The sequence below is a fragment of the Lepidochelys olivacea genome, assembly GCF_965140295.1.
Source record: "Lepidochelys olivacea isolate rLepOli2 genome assembly, chromosome: 12".
In the NCBI taxonomy this organism is placed as follows: domain Eukaryota; kingdom Metazoa; phylum Chordata; order Testudines; family Cheloniidae; genus Lepidochelys; species Lepidochelys olivacea.
The window spans coordinates 36,563,052-36,582,497 of NC_140422.1; the positions used below are offsets into that span (position 1 = coordinate 36,563,052).

At 55.6% G+C, this 19,446-nt stretch overlaps 1 protein-coding gene across 2 annotated transcripts in view; it reads right to left on the reverse strand.

The window, feature by feature from the left end:
* Nucleotides 1-19,446, reverse strand: part of GSE1 (Gse1 coiled-coil protein) — a 356,147-nt gene that overhangs the window by 28,600 nt on the left and 308,101 nt on the right. For both annotated transcript variants that reach the window (XM_084644250.1, XM_084644249.1), the window contains exon 4: nt 9,106-9,305. In XM_084644250.1, the coding sequence (XP_084500376.1) occupies nt 9,106-9,305 (200 nt within the window). The remainder of the gene's footprint in view (nt 1-9,105; nt 9,306-19,446) is intronic.

The following is a 19,446-nucleotide window of genomic DNA, read 5'->3' on the forward strand; positions in this document are numbered from 1 at the left end:
GCCCACAGTTCCATTCAGATCCCCAGCAATGGGCCTCCGGGAGGGGTCTGTCCGCTCTTGCCTTGCTGCAGTCAGACTCGCTGGAGGCTCCCTGGGCTGTAGTCCAGGGAACGGCTAGGCAAGACTCCCACTGACTGCCTTTATCCCCTGTCCTTTGGGAGCGGCAGCATGAGGGTGGAGGGGACTGTGCCAAGGCCGGCTCACTCTGGCTGTTTGCTAGTCCAGCCCAGTGATTTTTGTTCGCACAGCCGTCCGTTTCAACTAGCCAGGGATGCGCCTAGATCCAGGGAGAAGTGCTTGAGATCAGTAAACCCACCCATGCCCCGATCTTCAGGAGGGCTCAGCACACGCAGATCCCCCTGACTTACAAGTGACTCTGCAAGTGCCCCTCAGCTTGGAAAATCGGCGTGTGGAAAAGAAGATGGAAGTGCTTCAGGAGCTGACCCAATGGGAATGTTGTCAGAGGGCAACCGGAGGAAGGAGTTCAGGACTGCACATGTGCACGCACTTACACACACAGACTCGCTTTCAAACGTTTCCAAAGTTTGAAATAAAGTAAGACAAATAAAACTAGGAGGGTTTGGAAACAGCTGGCAGTAACTACCACCCCGGCTGGGCTGAGAACGCAGACTGTAGCGCAGACCCACGGACATGCTGAAAAGACAATATGTCTGAGCTCCAGAGGAGGAGGGAGCGATCCGGACGGGGCCCTCCTTTGCACGCCCGCCAGCTGATCACTCCTGGAGTAAGGCTGGCATCAGCTGGGATGGCAGCTGCTCGCTTGCCATCCCAGCTATTCTGACACACACACACACACACACACAGAGAGACAGAGGGCATTAGGAAACTGGCGTTCCTGCCGGGATAGGGCAGGCCGGTCTGTATGGCCCAAGGAGTGCCCACAAGCTGCATGTTCTACGCAATCCTTGGGGGCCCCAAGAGGGCATGGTGGGGGAGAAACCCCTGGCAGGAAAAGGGAGCTCTGTAAGGGCAGGTGGGCATTCCGTATAAGAGCTGTGGGGCTAACCCTGCCCCCCAGGGGGGATAAGACTGCCTCCAGTGCTGCAGTACCCCTTGGGCAGGGGCACTCTTGCTCTCTCTGCAGCTAAGACAAAGGTCAGCCCTGTGGCCCGGAACGGCACTGTCAGACCTGCTCCCAGGGCCTCGGTTGGGCCACCCTCTAGTGGCTGCAGCCCAGGCAGGCTCTCAGAAGAGCTAAGGAAAGGACCTGGGGAGAGGGAAGAGAGGCGAAGGGAGAGAGAATACAGCCAGTGCATTTGGAAGCTGCCAGACAGCACCTAGATTGGTGGGCTTCCCTGGGGGGGTTGTAAACCCGGTGGGGGAATGTTTAAACCAAAAGGAAGGGGAAAAGCTGCTTTCACTGAAATCATCCAAAGAAGAAGCGGCTCTGCTGCGCTGGACACTGCACAAAACATCCTCAGCCCCTGGGGGCAGGGAGCATCTTTCTGTTCTGTGTTTGTACAGCACCTAGCACACTGAAGCCATGGGCCACGATTGGGGCTCCTCGCAGCTATAAAACCCTGCTGTGAAGAGCCCACGCTCCAAACTGCCAAAGCATGGAAGGAGAAAGAGAGGCACAAAGAGGGACCCACCCAAGCAGCAGAGTTGGGAATTCAGCACAGGTCTCCTGAGTGTCAATCCATTGCTCTAACTACTGCACCGCACTGGGCCCCCATGCCAAAGGACGGAACCTGGCCTCTTAACAAGCTTCCTGCCGGCCGGGTGGACAATGCGGGAAGCCCAGGGAGGGGGCGGGGGGACTTCACACGTATAACCTTCAACCCATATAACGCACCATCGGGTGATCAAATATTAACCACCTCATGGGCTTTTCTGGCTGACAGGCCTTGTTTGATGGGTTACTCCTTGTTTGGATTTGGAAGGAAATCCCATTCCATGAACTGTTTCCCCTCCCGAGGGGCTGCCACGCTCCAGCACTGGCTCTTGGCCACCGAGTGCTGACCCCACGCGGCTCTCAGCCGAGAACATGCACTATTAAATGTCAGCAATGTTATTTTTGCAGAGCCCACATGTTGCTCAGGCCCGTTTAACGTGCGTTGCCCCTGGCAGGGAGCCAAGCAGCACTCTCCAGCTCTCCCCGGCCCCTTGGAAGGGATAAAACCCTTCTAATGGCTCTGCAGGAGTGGGCGGCGTGCAGCAGTACCCTGGAGGTGTGCTGAGGCGGAAAAGCAGCTCAGAGAAGTCAAAATCAGAGTTCAAGCATCTCCCCTGCCCCTCCCGGTGTTGGGTCTTCTGAGCATTTCCGGAGCCGCTTCATAAAGAAACACAGGTCAACCACCATCCCCGCCAGCCCTTTCGCTGGGGCTCAGACAACTGCCCTGCTCAGGAAAGGAACCAGTTAACACCGCCATGGAAGCCTTAACCCTCTTCTTGCCTGGGGGAAACGCTGAAGGGGCCATGGATCACCAGACAAACTCAGCCTGCTGCTCAGCCTCTTCAAAGCACTCTCGAACCCTTTACGTAAGTCATCCTGTTAACCCTTTCCTGTCCAGGACTAGACAGTCTGCTTTTGAGAACAAGGTGTACATTTTAACAGTGAGGGTAATTAACCAGTTCCCCAAGGGCCGTGGTGGATTCCCCATCCCTGGCAATTTTAAAACCAAGATGGGATGTTTCTTCTAAAAACTCCGCTCTAGGAATGATTTAGGGGCAGGTCTCCTGCCTGTGCTGTACAGGAGGTCAGACGAAATGATCACAAGGGTCCCTCCTGGCCTTGCAATCTATGACTCTAAGAGACAGTGAACCCCTTCCCCTGCAGGACAAGACTTGGGAGTCCCCACCTACCTCTTTCCTGCCAGTTGCTCTAAGGATTTCTCACCAATTCCTTATCCTGCAGGTGGAGGGGCTATGGGCTGTGCAGGGAGACCATTCTGTTTGCAATGCCTTACTGCAGCTGTGGACAATTTTCTAATACACACCTCTCAGTTTATAGCCCAATGGGCTACCCAAGGACAATACAATGACTGTAACCCACATGTATTATTGGGTAACGGGATTCTCAACTGGATTAGATTATTTTTTTTACACCGTCAGGTGGGGCTGCCCTGCCCTCTTTGGGACCCTATGATGTGGTCACAGCAGCACCTGACATTGGCTACTGGACTATCTACTTTGGTGGCCCTTTGGCCATCGCTGTGTTCCTCCCCCTCGTCCAGCTCCACTTAAACAACCCTGCTGTTTTGGGGAGTTCTGCTCAGTCAGCCCTTTGTTGTGCAGCAGATTTCCCCCTCCCCAAACCTGGCTCTTCCCCAGCAGGGCTTACATGGGGCTCCAACAGCACATCCTTCGTGCACTGCAGGGAGCCGGTGCCGGGACCGGCAGCCGGACGGACAGTAGCCCGGGGCTTTCAGCGCTCCAGCAAACCTGTCTTGGAGGTGGACATGGGCCACTCATTTCCTTAATCGTGATGAGAAAAAACAGGGATGGCAACAGTCATGGAGGGGAAAAGAAAGAAACCCCGTGGAGGAACGGTCTGTGAGAGGGAGGGCTATGGACTGGTTGTGGGGGGAGTGGAGGGTGCGAGCGGGGACAATTCCAGCCAATGCCACAGATCCTGCAGGGTGAAGAGGGCCCCTGCAGGCTGCTCTCAGCTCCTTTGGAAGTCAACAGGAACAGAGCTGAGGGCTACGTGGGTACCAGCACCCCACCTGTTCCGATGGGCCTGGCGCTGTGAAACATGGTGGCAGTCCATGCATCCAGCTGACCATGGACCTTGCCTGTATGCGGGAGGTGCCAAGATGCCCTCTAAGCTTCTCCTGCCCCCACTCCAGACGCACATCATCCTGCAGGAGAAAGCAGCTTGATACAGGAGCCAGCCGTTCCTCCTGTCTGGAATTTATCTCCCAGGGAGACAGAGGGAGCATTGTTTTGCATAGTCTGCCCTTCTTACGGTGGCCCATCCATCTTCATATCCCCAGATAGTGACATCTTGGAACACACAGCGGATAAGATTTAAACAGCACTGGGCCAGGCTGTTCCGCACCATCGGGGGAACTGCCTTCATCAGTCAAGTGTATTTACTAAACACCACCACAGCACACACTCTGCAAGCAGCTGATGGCTCCTCAAGACTTCATAATCTCTTCAGAAGACACATCGGCCATAATTAATTGAAAGAGATGGAACCCATTGATGGGAATTTTTAATGAGCAGGAACATCTGTTCATTCTCTGCGCCTTGTAGGCATCCAGACCTCCACATTCGACCTCTTTCGCGCCCAGTGGGCCACCTCTGACCTTCTGCAGAAGGCGTGTTCCTGGGATAATATGACTGGACGGGAGGGGTCAGGGCGACTCGATTGGAACAAAACACACAGATGCCGCAGGGCTGGAAAGGACGGGCCATATGGACCAGCCACCCTTGCCTTCCGCAGGCAGGGGGCAAGGGCATCAGGGAGAAGAACATAAGCCAAAGGGTGGCCTCAGTGTAACACCACCGACGACACCTCAGCAACTCTGGGCCGCTCTGAGAAAGACCCAGATCTGGATGAGCAGGAAGGGGCCCACAACGGGGTGTGTGTGTCTGTGTGTAGCTCCCTTCCCATTAAGCGAGGGGTTGAGATAAGGCAGGCCAGCGAGTGGGAGGGAGGAGAGCTAGCAGCAGGCCCACATTTCACCTGCCTTTAGATTTACAGGCAGCTTTGTTCTCCGGCACCATTAATCATCCAGGGAGGATACAGACGCCTATGGAGCTTGAAACAGCACAGCAAGTATAAATCCAGCAGGCCTCTGATAACGGCCATAAAATAAACAGGTTAATCAGGCATTGCATGGCGGGACCCAGGAAAGCGAGCCCTGCAGACAGGCCGCCATTGGCACACCCCTCCCAGGCAGTAAGTGCCCCCGGCTCATCCATTTATAATGCAATGATGATTTTTGTTCCTAATACAGGACTAAGGTTTCCATCTCCTTCAATCAAAACCCGGTCAGTGCATTGGGGGGTCTGAAAGAGGGGGCTAAAGTGGGGATCGATGACAGCGGGGCAGGGCCAGGGAGGGAGGGAGAAGGGAAAACTCCCGCCCAGCCTATCGTGCCTGGCAGAACAAACCCGTCATTCCCCTCTCTGTATCACCGGGAAGTACTGACCGAGAGGAAGGACACAGATTGTACACCCTGCCTACCCTTAGCAATACTCCTTTCAGAAACAAACACCGCCGGGGAAGCCCATACCCTGGCATGGGCTCAGCCAGGCAGAGAGCAGGGGGAAACAGTGGGTATCCCAGGGATAGGATCTGGGGTGCCAGCTGCCTTAGGAATAAGATAGACTGATAGACCAATAGATGATTGATCAATAGGGTTCTCAACCTGCGGGTCGGGACCCAAAAAGGAGACACGAACAGGGATCAGGGTGTTCTAACATCCCTGCTCTTCCTTTATGGCAGAAAGGGAGCATGGTCCCGGGTAGATCTGGGGTTGATAGGAGGTGATGCCCTATCCGGAAGGGGCTGACAGCTGCTGGTTGGATGGATGGATGAGAGGAGTAATCCCGCTGTAGCCGTTACCAAGGCCATCTTAGCAAGGACCCTGGCAGTGCGTGGGGTTGCCCTATTCAGGCAGGAGAAGCCAAAGGGGGCAAGCCGGGAAATTCTTTCCCAGAGGACGAGGAGGAGGAGGAGTGGTGGAACTTTGCCTTACCAGGGCCTGAGCCCAGTGTGGGGCAGAGAGAGGAAAGCGAAGGCAAATGAGTCACGTGAGTCAGAAACATCCTGCCCTGGGGCAAACAGGGCAGCCCTTCCTCATTCCCCAGTGCCTGGATTGGCGACACTCCCCCAGGCTCAGCACTGCCACCCGGGTGCAGCGGCAGGACCTCCTCACCAGGGCGCCGGCAGCTTCCCAGGGCTCCGAGCGGCACCGGGTGGCCTGCGTTTGATTGGCTGTCTCAGAGCGGTGGCTGTGACGATGAAAGGGGAGGAGAGGAGGAGAGAGGGGGGGAAAAGAAATCCGTCATTCCCTGGCGATTAGCGAGTGATCTCCGCCAGTGAGAATGCAGGACATGCCCTATTAGGTTTAAAATAGACTATTCTTCATTTAATCTGGCCTTTCAAAGGCTCCCCATTACCGGTGAGATCTCGGTAACCCTGGAGTAGCGGCTGCTGATGGATCGTCTGCTCAGCTCCCCGTTCTGATTTCTGCATTGCTGATGCAAGTGACTCACCCCTCTAACTTTATGAAGTTATTTCCCTCTATCTCTCCCGCCCGGCAAAGAGAGGATTAAACCCTCAATTGAGTCTTTGTGCAGGCACTGAAGGGCCATATATCATCTGCTAATCCAGTACCAGCTCCCTCCCAGCCCTCCCCGGCAGCATTAGTGGTTCATTGAGCGCAATGAATCACTGGAGCGAATCTGCCCTGGCCCCGTCTCACGGGGCACTGGCTGCTTTGCAAGTGGCCGGGGCTCTTAGAAATGGAGGGAGCTCGGGGCGGTGGGGGGAGGCCTTAGTACTCACTTGGCTGCGAGGACAGGGACAATAGGGCACTGGGGATGGCACAGGGGAACCCAGCAGGCTAGACGAGCTCTGAGTCGGTGGCAATGCAGGGAGGAGTCTAGGGAAGGACCGAGTCTCCGCTGGCATGGCCCGGCCTCTCCCCCATTCCGTTTGGGGTGATGTGCAGAGAATGGGGGAAGGGCCCTTACCCTGCCCTCCTCCAGCCTGCACTGCCACCCAGGGGCATGGAGATGCTGGCTTCCCCTCTAGAGACTGTGTCCTCTCCCCCTCGGGAGGCCCCTACCCTCTCTGAGCCTCTAGAATGGAGAAGGCAGGTTCCCGAGCGATGCTGTCCCTGGGCTATGCTGTAGCTTCCCCCCAGCTGAGAGCAGGGGCAGACAGATCCACACAGCGCACTGACCCACTGGTAATGGGACCCAACGGGGAGAGCGACGGCAGCCCCCAGTGCTCTCACCCGGCACGGCTGTGCAGCTCACTGGGAAGCAACAGGGAGCGGGGGAAAGGGGAGAGCCCCCGCCCACACCCCACGGCTCTCGGCACAGGGTGTGGGTCACTGATCCTGGTGGGATGTGGGTGTAGACAGGAATATCCCCCCCAAAGCCAGAGGGCCTTGCGGAGAGGAGAGACTCAGGATTTGGGATTGGAGCAGCGATACGAGACCCAGGGAGCTAGGGAGGTGAAGGGACACAGTGCCAAGGCGAGGCAGTATTCTTGGGGGCAGAGTCCAAGGTGATCTCAGCATGAGGGCTGGGTCCTGGCTGTCTGCAGCAGGACCTTCATCTGCTCCCCCAGAACCCCCTTGGCCTGTAAAGAATATGTGTCCCCTATGGCTCAGTCTGAAACCATCTTCCTTTGGGTCAGTTGCCACTGCAGCAGGAGCCACAGGAGGGATCATGGCAGATGCAGGAAGGGGGAGGGGTGACATTGATTCCTGACTCACTGCATGACCCTGGAAGGACTGGAAAAAAATCACTTCTCTGAGCCTCAGTTTCCCCATCTGCAAAATGGGCTTGAGGATACCTGCCTTCCCTTGTAAAGTGCATTGAGAGCTACAGACGAGACGTGCTACGTATCGGTATCACTCCTCTCTCCCAGCAGAGAGGAAGGGTGGCCCAATAGGTAGGGTGCCAGTCTGGGACTTGGGGAGACCGGGGTTCAAGTCCCTGCTCCAACACAGATTGCCTGTGCGACCTGGGGCAAGTCACTCAGCCTCTCTGGCCCTCCGTATGGACAATGGGGATGGGATTTGCCCTGCGCTGCCCTGCCTCTCTGAGGGGCTGTGAGGGTGACACAGCATCTTCCCACTCACGCTTTGCAGCCATTAACTACTGCCCTTCTGCCAGTTCCTTGGGGGCCCCAATTACCACCGTGTTACAGCTATGGAAACTGAGGCATGCAGCCAGTAAGGGCCCAAGCTTCACACTGATCCATGTGGACCTCTGCAGCGGCACAAAGTCCCACTGGACCCTGCCCCGCGCAGACTGGCTTGCAGGGCTGCAGCCCTATGGGATTTGCACACAGTCGTACCCTCCAGCGAGTCATGCAAAGGGCAGGGCTGGGTCAGAAGGAGAAGGAACGGTCTCTTCTCTCCTTTACCGTCCTAACACATTAAAGCCTATTGTGCATGTGGCAATTACCTCCCCATCTCAAGGTGCCAGGCTGGGACGTGGCTATGCGAGACAATAAACCAGACCTGATTAACCTATATTTTAAAAAGGTCACTTCTTATGGGGCAGCCAACTGGGGGAGGGGAGGGAAATCAAGCGGGCAGCCAGGAGGGGAAGGCTGAGGGAGTGGTGCTGCGAGCGCCCTGCCCCTCCCAAAGCGTTGGCAGAAGGTTTTGCTTTGTGGGATCTCAGCTGGGATTAGCGCCTGCATCCCTTGAAGCACCAAGAGTTTTGCTTTCCTTCCCCTCTCCTCTTTGTGCTTTAATTAGTCTTTCCAAGTGGTGTAATCCCACCGGGAACCCGCCGTAAAATACAGGCGAGGAGAACCGCTAACAATGATTCTTACTTAGCAAGCGCTTCCTACCCAGATTGCAGCATGGGCATGGGGTGCGGGGGCAGGGAGAGACAGAAGGGAAGTCTGGGACAAACCAAGTTGGGTTGGGGCGCTGGGAGCCACAGGGCTAGGGGCTGCTCTGAGGGTGTATATTTACTGCAGGCTGCATGGAGATTAGAGACAAAGGCTGCCCCGCTCCCACCACCTTTTATCACTCTTGGCACTGGAACCAAAAACATTTGGCTTGAGAGCAAAGTTCCCACCAGTCTCCTTCTGTGCACAGTATCAGATATACACACAAAGCAAACAGCGCTGTGCACACATGTGGCTTTGTCCTCTGAGCTTGCATACACAGCACACACCCCTGCGGGGAGTCAGCACATTCTTGCGGCGCTGGATAAGGAACTGCTGCACCCGGTCAGATCTTTGGCCCATCGTCTCTTGCATCCCGTGGGGCCAGTTGCGTCGGAGGAAGGTGTAAGATCCCTGCACTGATGGGATAACCTGCCTGCAGGAAGAATTCCCTCCTGACCCCAAAAGTTAGAGGCCAGTTTATGCCCTGAAGTAAGAGAGTGTCTGTCCCTCATAAGATTCAAGCACGTACACACACACGTTACCTGTCTGCCTTCGCTTCTCCAGACCCCATTCACAGTTTTCGTCGGGGCGATGGTCACCACGGGGGGCGTGCTAGGCACGCTGTGCCCCCCAGGGGGGACGATGATGGGGCCCATGGGTCCTCGCTTGGGCGTGCTGGCCGGGGAGCTGTGGTTGGTGGCTGGCGAGGAGACGGGGGAAGACTCGCTGCTTATCGAAGACCCTTTAAAGAAACCGAGAGAGGGGCTCAGAAGGGAAACCTTTTACAAACTTAATAGCAGCACATCACCCATTAAACCTCATTGACAACAGCCCTGTCCCCGGATCTCCAGGCTGTGGATTTGGAGGGGTGGGGCTTGGGCACCATTAGCCGGGTCAGAGACCACAAACTGGGCTAGCAGATCATGTCCTGTGCAACCACCCTTCAGAGCCGCTGACCTCTCTGAACGGGAGCATATGGGAGCATCCAAGAGCACATCACCGAGGGCCCATCCTACGCGGTGCTGAGGGATTCCCGTGAGCTACTTTGCACCCACAATGGCCATTGACTGCCATGGGCATTGAGGGATTGGGTCTGGAGCATCGGGGCCACTACAAAAGGTCCACAGAGTCCCATGGAGGGCCAGCATCTATCCTCAATGCCCCAACTAGTCCAGTGTCACGGCCACCACTGGAGTCCTGCCTGGTGGCCCATAGAATAGAATCTGCAAAGCCAGCTCTAGGGCTGGACAGGGAGAAGGGCCAGGAGGGGACCTCTCTCTTATCAAGCGGGCCTCCGAATGAAACGCTGGGTGAGTACCAGAGCTGGTAGAAGCCAGGGACCACAGCGACCAGCACAGGACTCCCACATCACAATGCCGCTGCGTGGTTTAGACTCCCAGCGGGTGGCAGCTGCGCCCCGACAAGGCAGTGAACGCCCATGCCGGGCTGAGCGGATCTTTGCCATCCCCGACGTGAGGGACAGGGGGAGATGGATGAAGATCTCGGAGGTGAGGGACAGTGGGAGATGGATGAAGGCAACCTCAGGACTTGTCTACCCAGGGCAATTCCCTGGCATAATTATAATTATGCACACACATACATGCCATGTCACTCTGGAAGCAGTACAAACACTCGTAGAACAAGAGCGCCCGCGGGGGGGAGTTATAGCAGCAAGGTGGGTAAATTTCCCAGGGGGCTAAAGAAGGGATCCATGTGGCGGATTTACTGTGCACGTCTGAGGACCTATTAACACCTCTCTTCCCCGACCCCACACCAGAAGATCCAGCAGCCAGAGAATGCAGCAGCCGTGTTTGTTTTCGAACAGACTCTACTTTGCCTTGCTTAGGCTAACGACCCTTTGCTCTGGCCTGCCTGAATGGCTGTTGTGCTTCACCCCAGAGGTGGCCGCATTTCAGTGGTGGAGGCACTCCACCACAGCCAGGGTGTAAAATACATCACGGCAATGAGTCTCGATGTGCGGTGCTATTAGTAAGAGACCATTACTCCTGCCCAGCCCACCAAAGCTGGCTCCCTGCCCATGGTGAGAGAGGCTCCGGGCAGAGGAGGACAACCACGCAGGAGATGTACTGCCGCTGAAAGGGGTCAGAGGCATCAAAAGCCATTAGTTGTTTATTTATTATTCAATACCCCTTTATTCAGCACGCGGCACCGTCTGTGAGCACGTGTGCCGGGCAGCCATTCGGTTCTCATTGGGGAGCATCCTCTTAGCGTTAAAAGGCTTTGCCACACGCTGTTTAAATGGCCCGGAATGGATCCTCTCTTGTCAGTCCCCTCGGAATAGCTCGGCAGCACCCCCCACTCCCGGGGGGGCGGCTCTGCCAGTGCAGGAGAGCACCACTCGGCCCGGGCAGCACCACAGCCAGGAGAGGACTTCCACCCTCGAGGACAAGCTGGGCTGAAGTCACTCGCCAAGGGCGTCTTTGTGCAAATGGGGCAGCTGCCCAGCTTTCAGTGGTGCCAGACACTGGCAGAGGGCAGGGGCCGGTGCATGAGGATTCAGCCCCTTGTCCTGTCCCCCGGGGCCTGGCACATTTGGTCAGCAGGTCCGTTGGCCAGGGGGGGATGGGAGGGCTGGAGTTCCTGACATATTGCCCCCAAAGGACCCTGTTTTTTCACCCCCCTGAGCCCCGATGCGGTGGAGGGATTTCCAAGGCCCTCTGCCCAACCCTTGGGGCTTGAGAGTGCTTGGGAAGATCAGCTCTCAAACAGACAGCTCCGCTGAGCCTTAAGACAGGGTCACCAGGGCTGCTCCATGATGCGGCTGGGTCTGTGTAGCCTCACAGCACAGATCTCCCCATCGAGCAGCCAGCGGGGTGGTGACAGCAGAGGGGAATATCTCCCCTAACTGCCTTTGCTCCCGACCATGGTCTTACTCTCCAGAGCCCCTGCAAACACCCCCATCCCCAAGCACCTCAAGGCAGCTCTCTCGCGTGGCCAACGGGGAGGCTAAAATGTCCTCTGGTGCCACGCAGTGCAATGAGATCCTGGCTGGCGGCGGAGGATACAAGTGCTACTGTCACGAGCAGCCCCCCAAGTTACTCTTGTAGCCCAGGAGTCAAAGATGCTGCTTTCGGCTATGAAGATCCTTGGTTCAAATCCCAGCAAGGATAATTGAGCTGTCTTCCATGCCCTCCTCAGCGGAACGACAAGAGTTTAGCAGCAGGCTGCAGAAACTTACACATACGGTGGGGTAGTCATTTAAGATTTGGATCTCCAAGTCAGCCCCTCGGTTCCCCTGTTGACCCTCTAACAGGGGACTATGACTGCAGCATTAGAGGAGGACAACCCATCCTCCCTCCCCTCACAATAAACCCAGCTAGCAATGCCATACTAGGTAAAAGAGGAAACACATTCCTTCCTGACCTCCGCAGTGATCACCCCACACCCTGAAGCATGGAGATTAGACTAACACGCAGAACTACAAGCTTTATCGCTGCTCAGAAAATGTTCCAGTCCCTTTTAAAACCCTGCTATGCTATTTAACTCCATAACTCCCTGTGGCTGACAACACGCCATCTGAGGACGTGTGTCCTTTCGAGGGGTACCCCGTCTACAGTACGCCACTCTCCACACAGGCAAAGCCGGGCAGCTACAGATGCTTAATACAAAGTCCTGATATTCCAGCTCTGAGCCATGCTGAGAATTTTTCCAGCCCTCAGCTTGGCTGACTCTGAGCAGCATGGACATTCATCTCTGGCACTGGAGACGGGAAAGGGGGATCAGGGATGCCAAGCATGTGCAAAAGGGTGCCACTTGTGTGGGGCCAGCACCCGCTGTCGAGGACGCCTGTCGCTGCCCACAAACGGGGGCATGGTGACCCGAGAGGGTGACCGCTTTCTTTCAAGAAAAATTAGCCAACACTTGCAGTCGAGGCTGCAAAAGTTACTCTTGAGTGAGCGCTGGCGATCGCAGATGCAGGCATTGGGATAAATCGAGTCACTCTTCGTAACCCTTGGGCAAGGCTCTGGCATTATTTGCATAATACATCTATATTTTAAATTATACCCACCCTGGGGATGCCAGTGATATTTGCAAGGGAAAAATAAAATCTCCGAAATGGAATTAAAGTACGGAGAGCAATGCATATAGACGAGAAAGGCTGGGACAGAAATACAAATGGAATGCTAACTAGGGCACGCAGAACTCATCATGTGCTTCACTGCAAATTGCTAGCATGTAAAAATGAACAAGGACAGGCCAAGCTCTGGGATGTGTGAATTTTGTGCTCCTGAAAGATGCCCACTGTTTGGCCAGGGAGAGAGAAGCAGGAGCACCGTGGGCTGCAGTAACCCCTCATCGCTATGCCAATGCGCTTCAGCATTGACCTGCGGGGACCACTTCCGGTGCCTGTCAATCCTTGGCTCCTCTGCTCAGTCAGTCAACAAGGGGCCAAATTCTCTGCTGGTGGAAATGGGTAAAAGTCCAGCAAAGTCAATGGCGCTGCATCCATTTACGCCTCAGTTTGCTAATTAGCACCAATTCTGAGCACGGGCTTAGCGAGGCGGCTGCTTCCCCGGGTAGAAGGGGACCGAGGCTGCTCTCAGCCATCAGGTGTCCCGACCAGCCTGGGCTGGACACAAACCAGTGACACGAAGGTGAAAGACTCTGCAACTTGGTCCAACTCCCGCAACCCGTCACTAATGGTGTCCCAGCTGAACAAGGTGCCCCTCAGCTATGAGGCTGGCACAGAGCTGGATTGAATCCCAGGGCTTCTAACTCAGAACTGGAGCCTGCAGAGCGTGCACCCGGTTGGCAGGACAAAGGAAATACCATGTCGTGAGTTCCGTGGGAGTTTGGCACCTAAGGACCTTCGAGGCTCTGGGCTTGGCAGACTCCGAGACTTCGCTGGCACCACTGATTTTATGTGGAAGGCGCCCAGATGTCACGGTGATAGGATAAAGCCCTAAGTTAAGATGTTCCCCAGATCACCTGTGGGCTCTCTAACGCTATTACTCCCCATGCTCCGGTTACAGCGGCAACGCAGAGCCCAGCAACTCTCTCCGAGCCGTTGGACCTTGGTGCCGAGCAGAAGGGGAGGAGCATGGGAAGTGGAGAAGCACCAGCTCACCCGAGTTGTCCCGCGTGGGCTCGGCATGGCTCTCCTGGCAGGCTTGGGGATGGGGGAAATGAAGGGGTGAGTGGTGGAGGAATCCTACCCAATGGCGGTGTGCAGAGAGGCGTTATTAGCTGCCGAGCCCTATTAATTATTCCTGAGTCGCTTTGGGGAGAGTCAGGGAGAGAAAGGCTGACCATGACAAAGGAGGCGGCCGATACAGATTTGACACCCTCTGAGGTCTATCTTGTCAGCGCAAGGCCAACAACAATTAGCACCTAATCCCCTCTGAGCTGGGAAGCCATTACTCACCACGCGATAGCGTTAACAATCAATACCACCACAATGAGCTGGGCAATTAATGAAGCTAAAATCTTACTTCAGAACCTTAATTCTCGCTGTGTGGCTTTAAACGGGAGGCTTTGTGATCGTTATAATTAACTGGTGCTATTCAGCCAGGAGTTAGTCAATGAAACTAATCTGGATTGGAGATGACAAGAGGCACAGTGTGATGGTGTCACCTTTGTTGTCTGACCTCCTGCTTTCCGCTCAGTGATAGCAGATTAGCAGGCGAGGTTGACAGGCAAATGTAATTAACAGCTGAGACCCTGCAGAAGAAGGAAAAAACAGAGATCTGAACCAGTGAAGCCCACAATCGGCTGAGGAGCTTTGGGGATTTCTTTGTGCCTCTTTCCTCCCTCTCTGCTGCGCCTCCCTTTCGGAATAAATTTGCTCCTTGATTAGGCAAGACAAGATGCAGATTTCTGTCCGGCCAAGAAAGGCGTTGGGGACCCTGCATAGGTCCGAGTTATGAATGACTCATCCCGCAAAGCAAACTCACAGGCCATCCAGTGTCTCTCCCCTCCCCTCCACTCTAGCAAAGCCATCCACAGCTGGGAGCATTCCCATTAAAGGCAAAACTAGTCACCATCTGCAGGCAAGTAACGTGGCGCACTGAAGACATGCTCTTTTTCCAGCTTCTTACACCTCTCCGGTAGTTAGAGCAAGGGACTGGGAATCAGGTTCATGCCCAGCTCGGTCACCAATCCCTGGCGCCACCTTGGGCAAGTCCTTAACTTTCCCACGCTTCAGTTGAACTATGTGTAGAATATACCACTCGAGGTCTGATCGGCACCCAGATCTGAGCGCATGGTTAGCCTCGCCTGGGTGCGAGCAGCCCCCGAGTTACGGCATCCTCCCTGGTGCTGTGCTCACCCGTGCATGTCGCTAGGGCTTCTGGGAGCGCATCCACAGCCGTTCCTTCCAGCTCAGACACACGGCTCTTGAGGGTATGCACCGCAGCCTCCCCAGAGGTTCCAGCAGAGATCTGGCCCCTGCTGCGCCAGGTGCTGCCCAAAACACACAGTCACTGCCCATCCACCTTACAATCTAAGCAAAGAGTGGGAGGGCAAAGAGAGGGGAGTGGCTTGCCCAGGTGACCCAGCAGGTCACCAGAACCCAGAGTCGCAGGCCAACTTCCGACCCACGAGGTCAGTGCAGCTCTCTGGCATGGACAAACACTGAGAGGTTGCTCTGATGGCTCTCCAGTTCACACGACAGACCCCTCCTTCCTGGAGGTTAATATCTTTTTAACACATTCACGCAACACCAACGAGGGGGGAAAAATGACTTTGAACTCTGCGCTGAATCTCCAAGCTCCTGGAACTCAATTAACATCCATTTGATATCAATAACTATGTTAAGCAGCTCCCTGTTTCTGGATGCGGCTGGCTCCCGGCGTGGCTGGCTCACACACACAAACCTTTCCCACAGCTTCTGAGCCTGCCTGGCCTCTTCCTTTGAGATGAGAGAGAAAGAAATTGCAAGAGAAACCATGTCGCTTTAATCCCCACCGGGCACGGCGCCCCTGGTTATCTCTTGTTTTCCCCTTAAAGTCGTGTTTCAGCTTGAGCCGAGCCATTGACAAGGAGAGACAAAATCCTACTCAAAAGGCTCTGGCAGCTTTTCCAGCTGAGTTGTGGGGAGGGGGTATTGCTAGACCTGGCATACAGAGCTCTTTGTACTGGGACTGCAGGGGATGGCATCCGGGGAAACTTGAGGAAAGTGAGGAACAAACAGCATTGGGTATGGCCGTGTGGCTGGAGTGTGAGAGACCTGCAAGGTAGCCTCCCTCGTTCTTCCAATGCATCTCAGCCCTGCCCTACAGCTCCCAAGCTTTCCAGTCCTGGCCGCCCTGAGAAAATCACCATGGCTCAGAATCAGGAGGTGGCTTCATGATGTGAATAAACATCTGTTAGGGTCCAGGAATGCCACAGGGGGAGGGGGGGAGAAGGAGGAGGAGGCCAAGGCCCTCCCACTTTTTTACCAACCATAAGGGCGAGTGATGGGGAAGGGGTGGAGACAAGTGAGCGGTGGGGGGCAGGGTCTTGGGTGGAAGAGGAGCAGGGCCTCAGGGGAAGGGTTGGTGCAAGGGTGGGGGGCTCTGGGAGAAGGGGCAGTGTGGGGGTGGGGCCTTGGAGGAATGGGTGGCATGGGGGCGGGGCTTCAGGGAGAAGGGGTGGCACAGGAGGCGGGGCCACAGTTCGGCCTCTGGTGTACCCCCACACACACAGACTTTTAGAGACCTTCCGCCGCTCCTGTTAGGGATTGAGCCTCTCGAATTCATTTCTCCAGTGATCTAACCGACATCTGAACCTAGCTCTCCAGAGACAAGAGATCAGTGCATCAACCTACCGCAGCCTCTAGCCGTTCAGGAGGGAAACGCACTAATTTGCCTCCACTTGTCAAAGGCCCACTGGCACTCAGCGCTCTTTTTACCCGTAGCTTTTCCTAATGCCACATTCCTGTTTTACACAATCCCCTTCCTCTCCCGCCCAAAGCCTCCCGAGATGGATAATCTCATATATTATACATCTAGGAGATGATCCATCTCACAAACCCAGGCAGGCGGGGAAATCTGAAGATGAGGAAGGATTCTGCAATCAAATTATACAGTCGTTAAATCTAAATCAACAGAGAAAATCTGTGGCTTTTTATTATGAGCCAAATTTGCTGGAGCAGATCTTTGTATGTCGCTGCAAAGGGAAATGACTGCACTGGTGAGGATGACTGGTGCGCGAGAGGAAAATTTAAGCATCAAGAAATCAATGTCAGCACCCACTAATGTTGCTTTTGATGGCTAAGCAGCGAGACGTGGCTGAGGAGAACAAGACAGAGGAGGAAGATGGGGTGGTGGAATCTATGGCATTTTACAAATTGATTCTCCGCTTTGTGCGCAGGTAGGGGGATGTTGGGGGAGCTGACCAGCTCCCATTATGCTAGGAAGGATCCACGCGTGATTCACGTTCTCTTCCAGAAGGCTGGGCAATTTTCACTGTAATTATTAATCAGTCCTCTGCCATGGTGATCCCCCACATTTCAGAGGCCAATCAGCCACTTGATGTAATCCTGCCACCCCACTCCGGGCCCCCTCTCACTTTGTGTTCGCGGGACTGTCCCTCAGGAGATTTGCCTCTTGGCACTGGCCGGCCAGTGGAAAATGTAACGGTGCATCAAGCAGAGACGACTGGCCGGGCACAGAGATCTCCCCTGTCACCAGCAGCCCCCAGCTCCCTCCCCTCCCTGTCGCAAGACACAGCCCCGAGCAGCCAGATTGAAGCTTGTCTGCATTTTTCACTCCCTTCCCCATGAGAAATTCTGCTGGCAGCAGCAAATTATGCGCAATTACTGAACCCCCCCCCCACACACACACACGGGCAGCAAGGAGATGCTGTGCCACCGAAGGAGGGGGCCTGGCGATTGACACACGCCATCCACGTGCGGCTGAGTGCTGGCTCGTTGCTCTTTAAAGGGTCATGGCCAAGGTAGAGGAGCCCCAAACATGCTCCCCCAGGAGCCAGGATTTCCTTGCAGTGCCACGGGCCAGCCCTTGGGCTTTGCCCATGGCTGTCTCCTCTCCAGATCTGGGCTGGGCCTGGAAGCATGTGGCCCAGAGGCGTCTGGCGCAAATGGAAGGGCAGCGACCAGCGCTATGCTAATAGCATTGATGCTCCAGCTTCATAACCTGGCTACGCTCATCCCAGATGAGCAGGCAGAGAAAGGGAGGCAGGCCAGGGACCTCCAGCACTCCCAAGCTGGCTTCCCCGGGGCAAGGCTCTCTGTAGCTCAGAGACACTCCATAAGGCTGACCCCTGCTGGCTGGCGCTGCGGATGCTGCGTCTACGAGCAAAGCTGGCTGCGTGGCAAAGGGTGGGAGCCCATTCGGAGAGGGTGGGGGGCAGCTGAGGCCATCAGCAAAAAAAGACCTCAAGCTACAGCTCTGTCCCGCTAGCCCCGTCCATTAGCGCTGTGGGGAGATTCCCACTGGCAGGGGGCAACCTGTTTGAAACCACTTCCAACCCCCTGGGCTGAGAAGTTTGAAGATCCCGAGGCTCCCACCTCGCTTGGAAGAGATGATAAGAAAATGGCAGAGAAAAGGAAATCCCAGTGAGAGAAGAGGGCGAAAAATGGCCCGGAGCAGGAGAAAGAGAATCTGACGGAGGAAAGGACCCAGCTTGTGTACACTGAGTGCATGTGTCCGTCTGTCCTGCTGGATGAGACGAGCCCTGCTCTGTGTGGGCAAGGGTGTGATCGCTCTTTAACACGCCCCACACAGGCTGCCCTTTAGCGAGAGGGTCATATTTTGCTTGTTGCCAGGTCTCCCTTTTCAGTCACGTGGGTTTGAATGATGAGGTTCTTTAAATCCTCTGAGCTCCACGGCCACAGCAGCTTCACAGATTAGGGGCGTTGAATGGAAACACGGGTCAGATTTCCAGGTGCTTGTCATGAAATCGACACTTCCCAGAGTGGTGCCACAGGGCGGCAACAGCCTCTGCGGGTGCCATTGCTGGGGGCATGAGGGCGAGACGTGTCGAGGTGCTACCTTGTCCGTGCTGGGCCCTGCACGCTGGGACATTAGCACTGTACCAGCCCAGCACTGCACGGCCAAATGACCTAGCAAGATGCAGGCCAGGCTCACGCGCTTTGGGAATATCCAAGAAAAGCTGTCCCGGGTGGCATCCTATAGTGACCCCCCTCCCCCCCAAACATGTGATGTAAGGAACACGTGCCCACGAACAGTCCTTCCTGCACCCTCGTCTCTAGGGCTCCTGCCCAAAGAGGGAATTCCAAGCCCTGGCGTGGCTATGCCTGCCTAGACACACACAGCAGGATGACGCACAGCCAGCCTCAATGAAACCCCGGGCACAGCAAGTGCCTGCAAAAATAATGACCTCACTGGAATGACAGAGTGACTGCCCAGGAATGGCTCGGCTGTGTTCAGCACCCGGAGCTCTGCCTTGGGGGATCCGGAACAGGATTCCGCTGGGCACCTCCAGGATGCCCCCTCCCGGAATCGCACGTCCTGGCCTGGGGCTCTAGCCTGCGTGACACAAGCTGGGCATGCTGGAGGGCAGGTGTGAAAGGAAAGGAAACCGCACCACATGCCCCATTGCAGCCTCAGCAGAGAGGCCAGCATGGAGGCTGAGCCCTCCAGGGGAATGCTGCAGATCCCTGCTGGCAAGGCAAGGAGTGGGGGCACCCACACTGCAGGCAGCTAAAGGTCTTTGCTTCCCCAGACTGTGGTTCCAAACCTGGCACTGAGTTACATGAACGAGAATCCGGAGCATGGGGCTGGGAAGCTCTGCCACTCCCTGCTACCCCGCAACACCTCCACTCTTCCTCTAATTCCTACCTGCGCTTCCTCCCACTGGCGCTCACGCATCACCTTTAGCCGGGCTCCCTTTAGCCGGGCTCCCGTTAAATAGCCCATGAAAGAGAAATCCATTCAGATGTGCATTTCTCCAGGCCG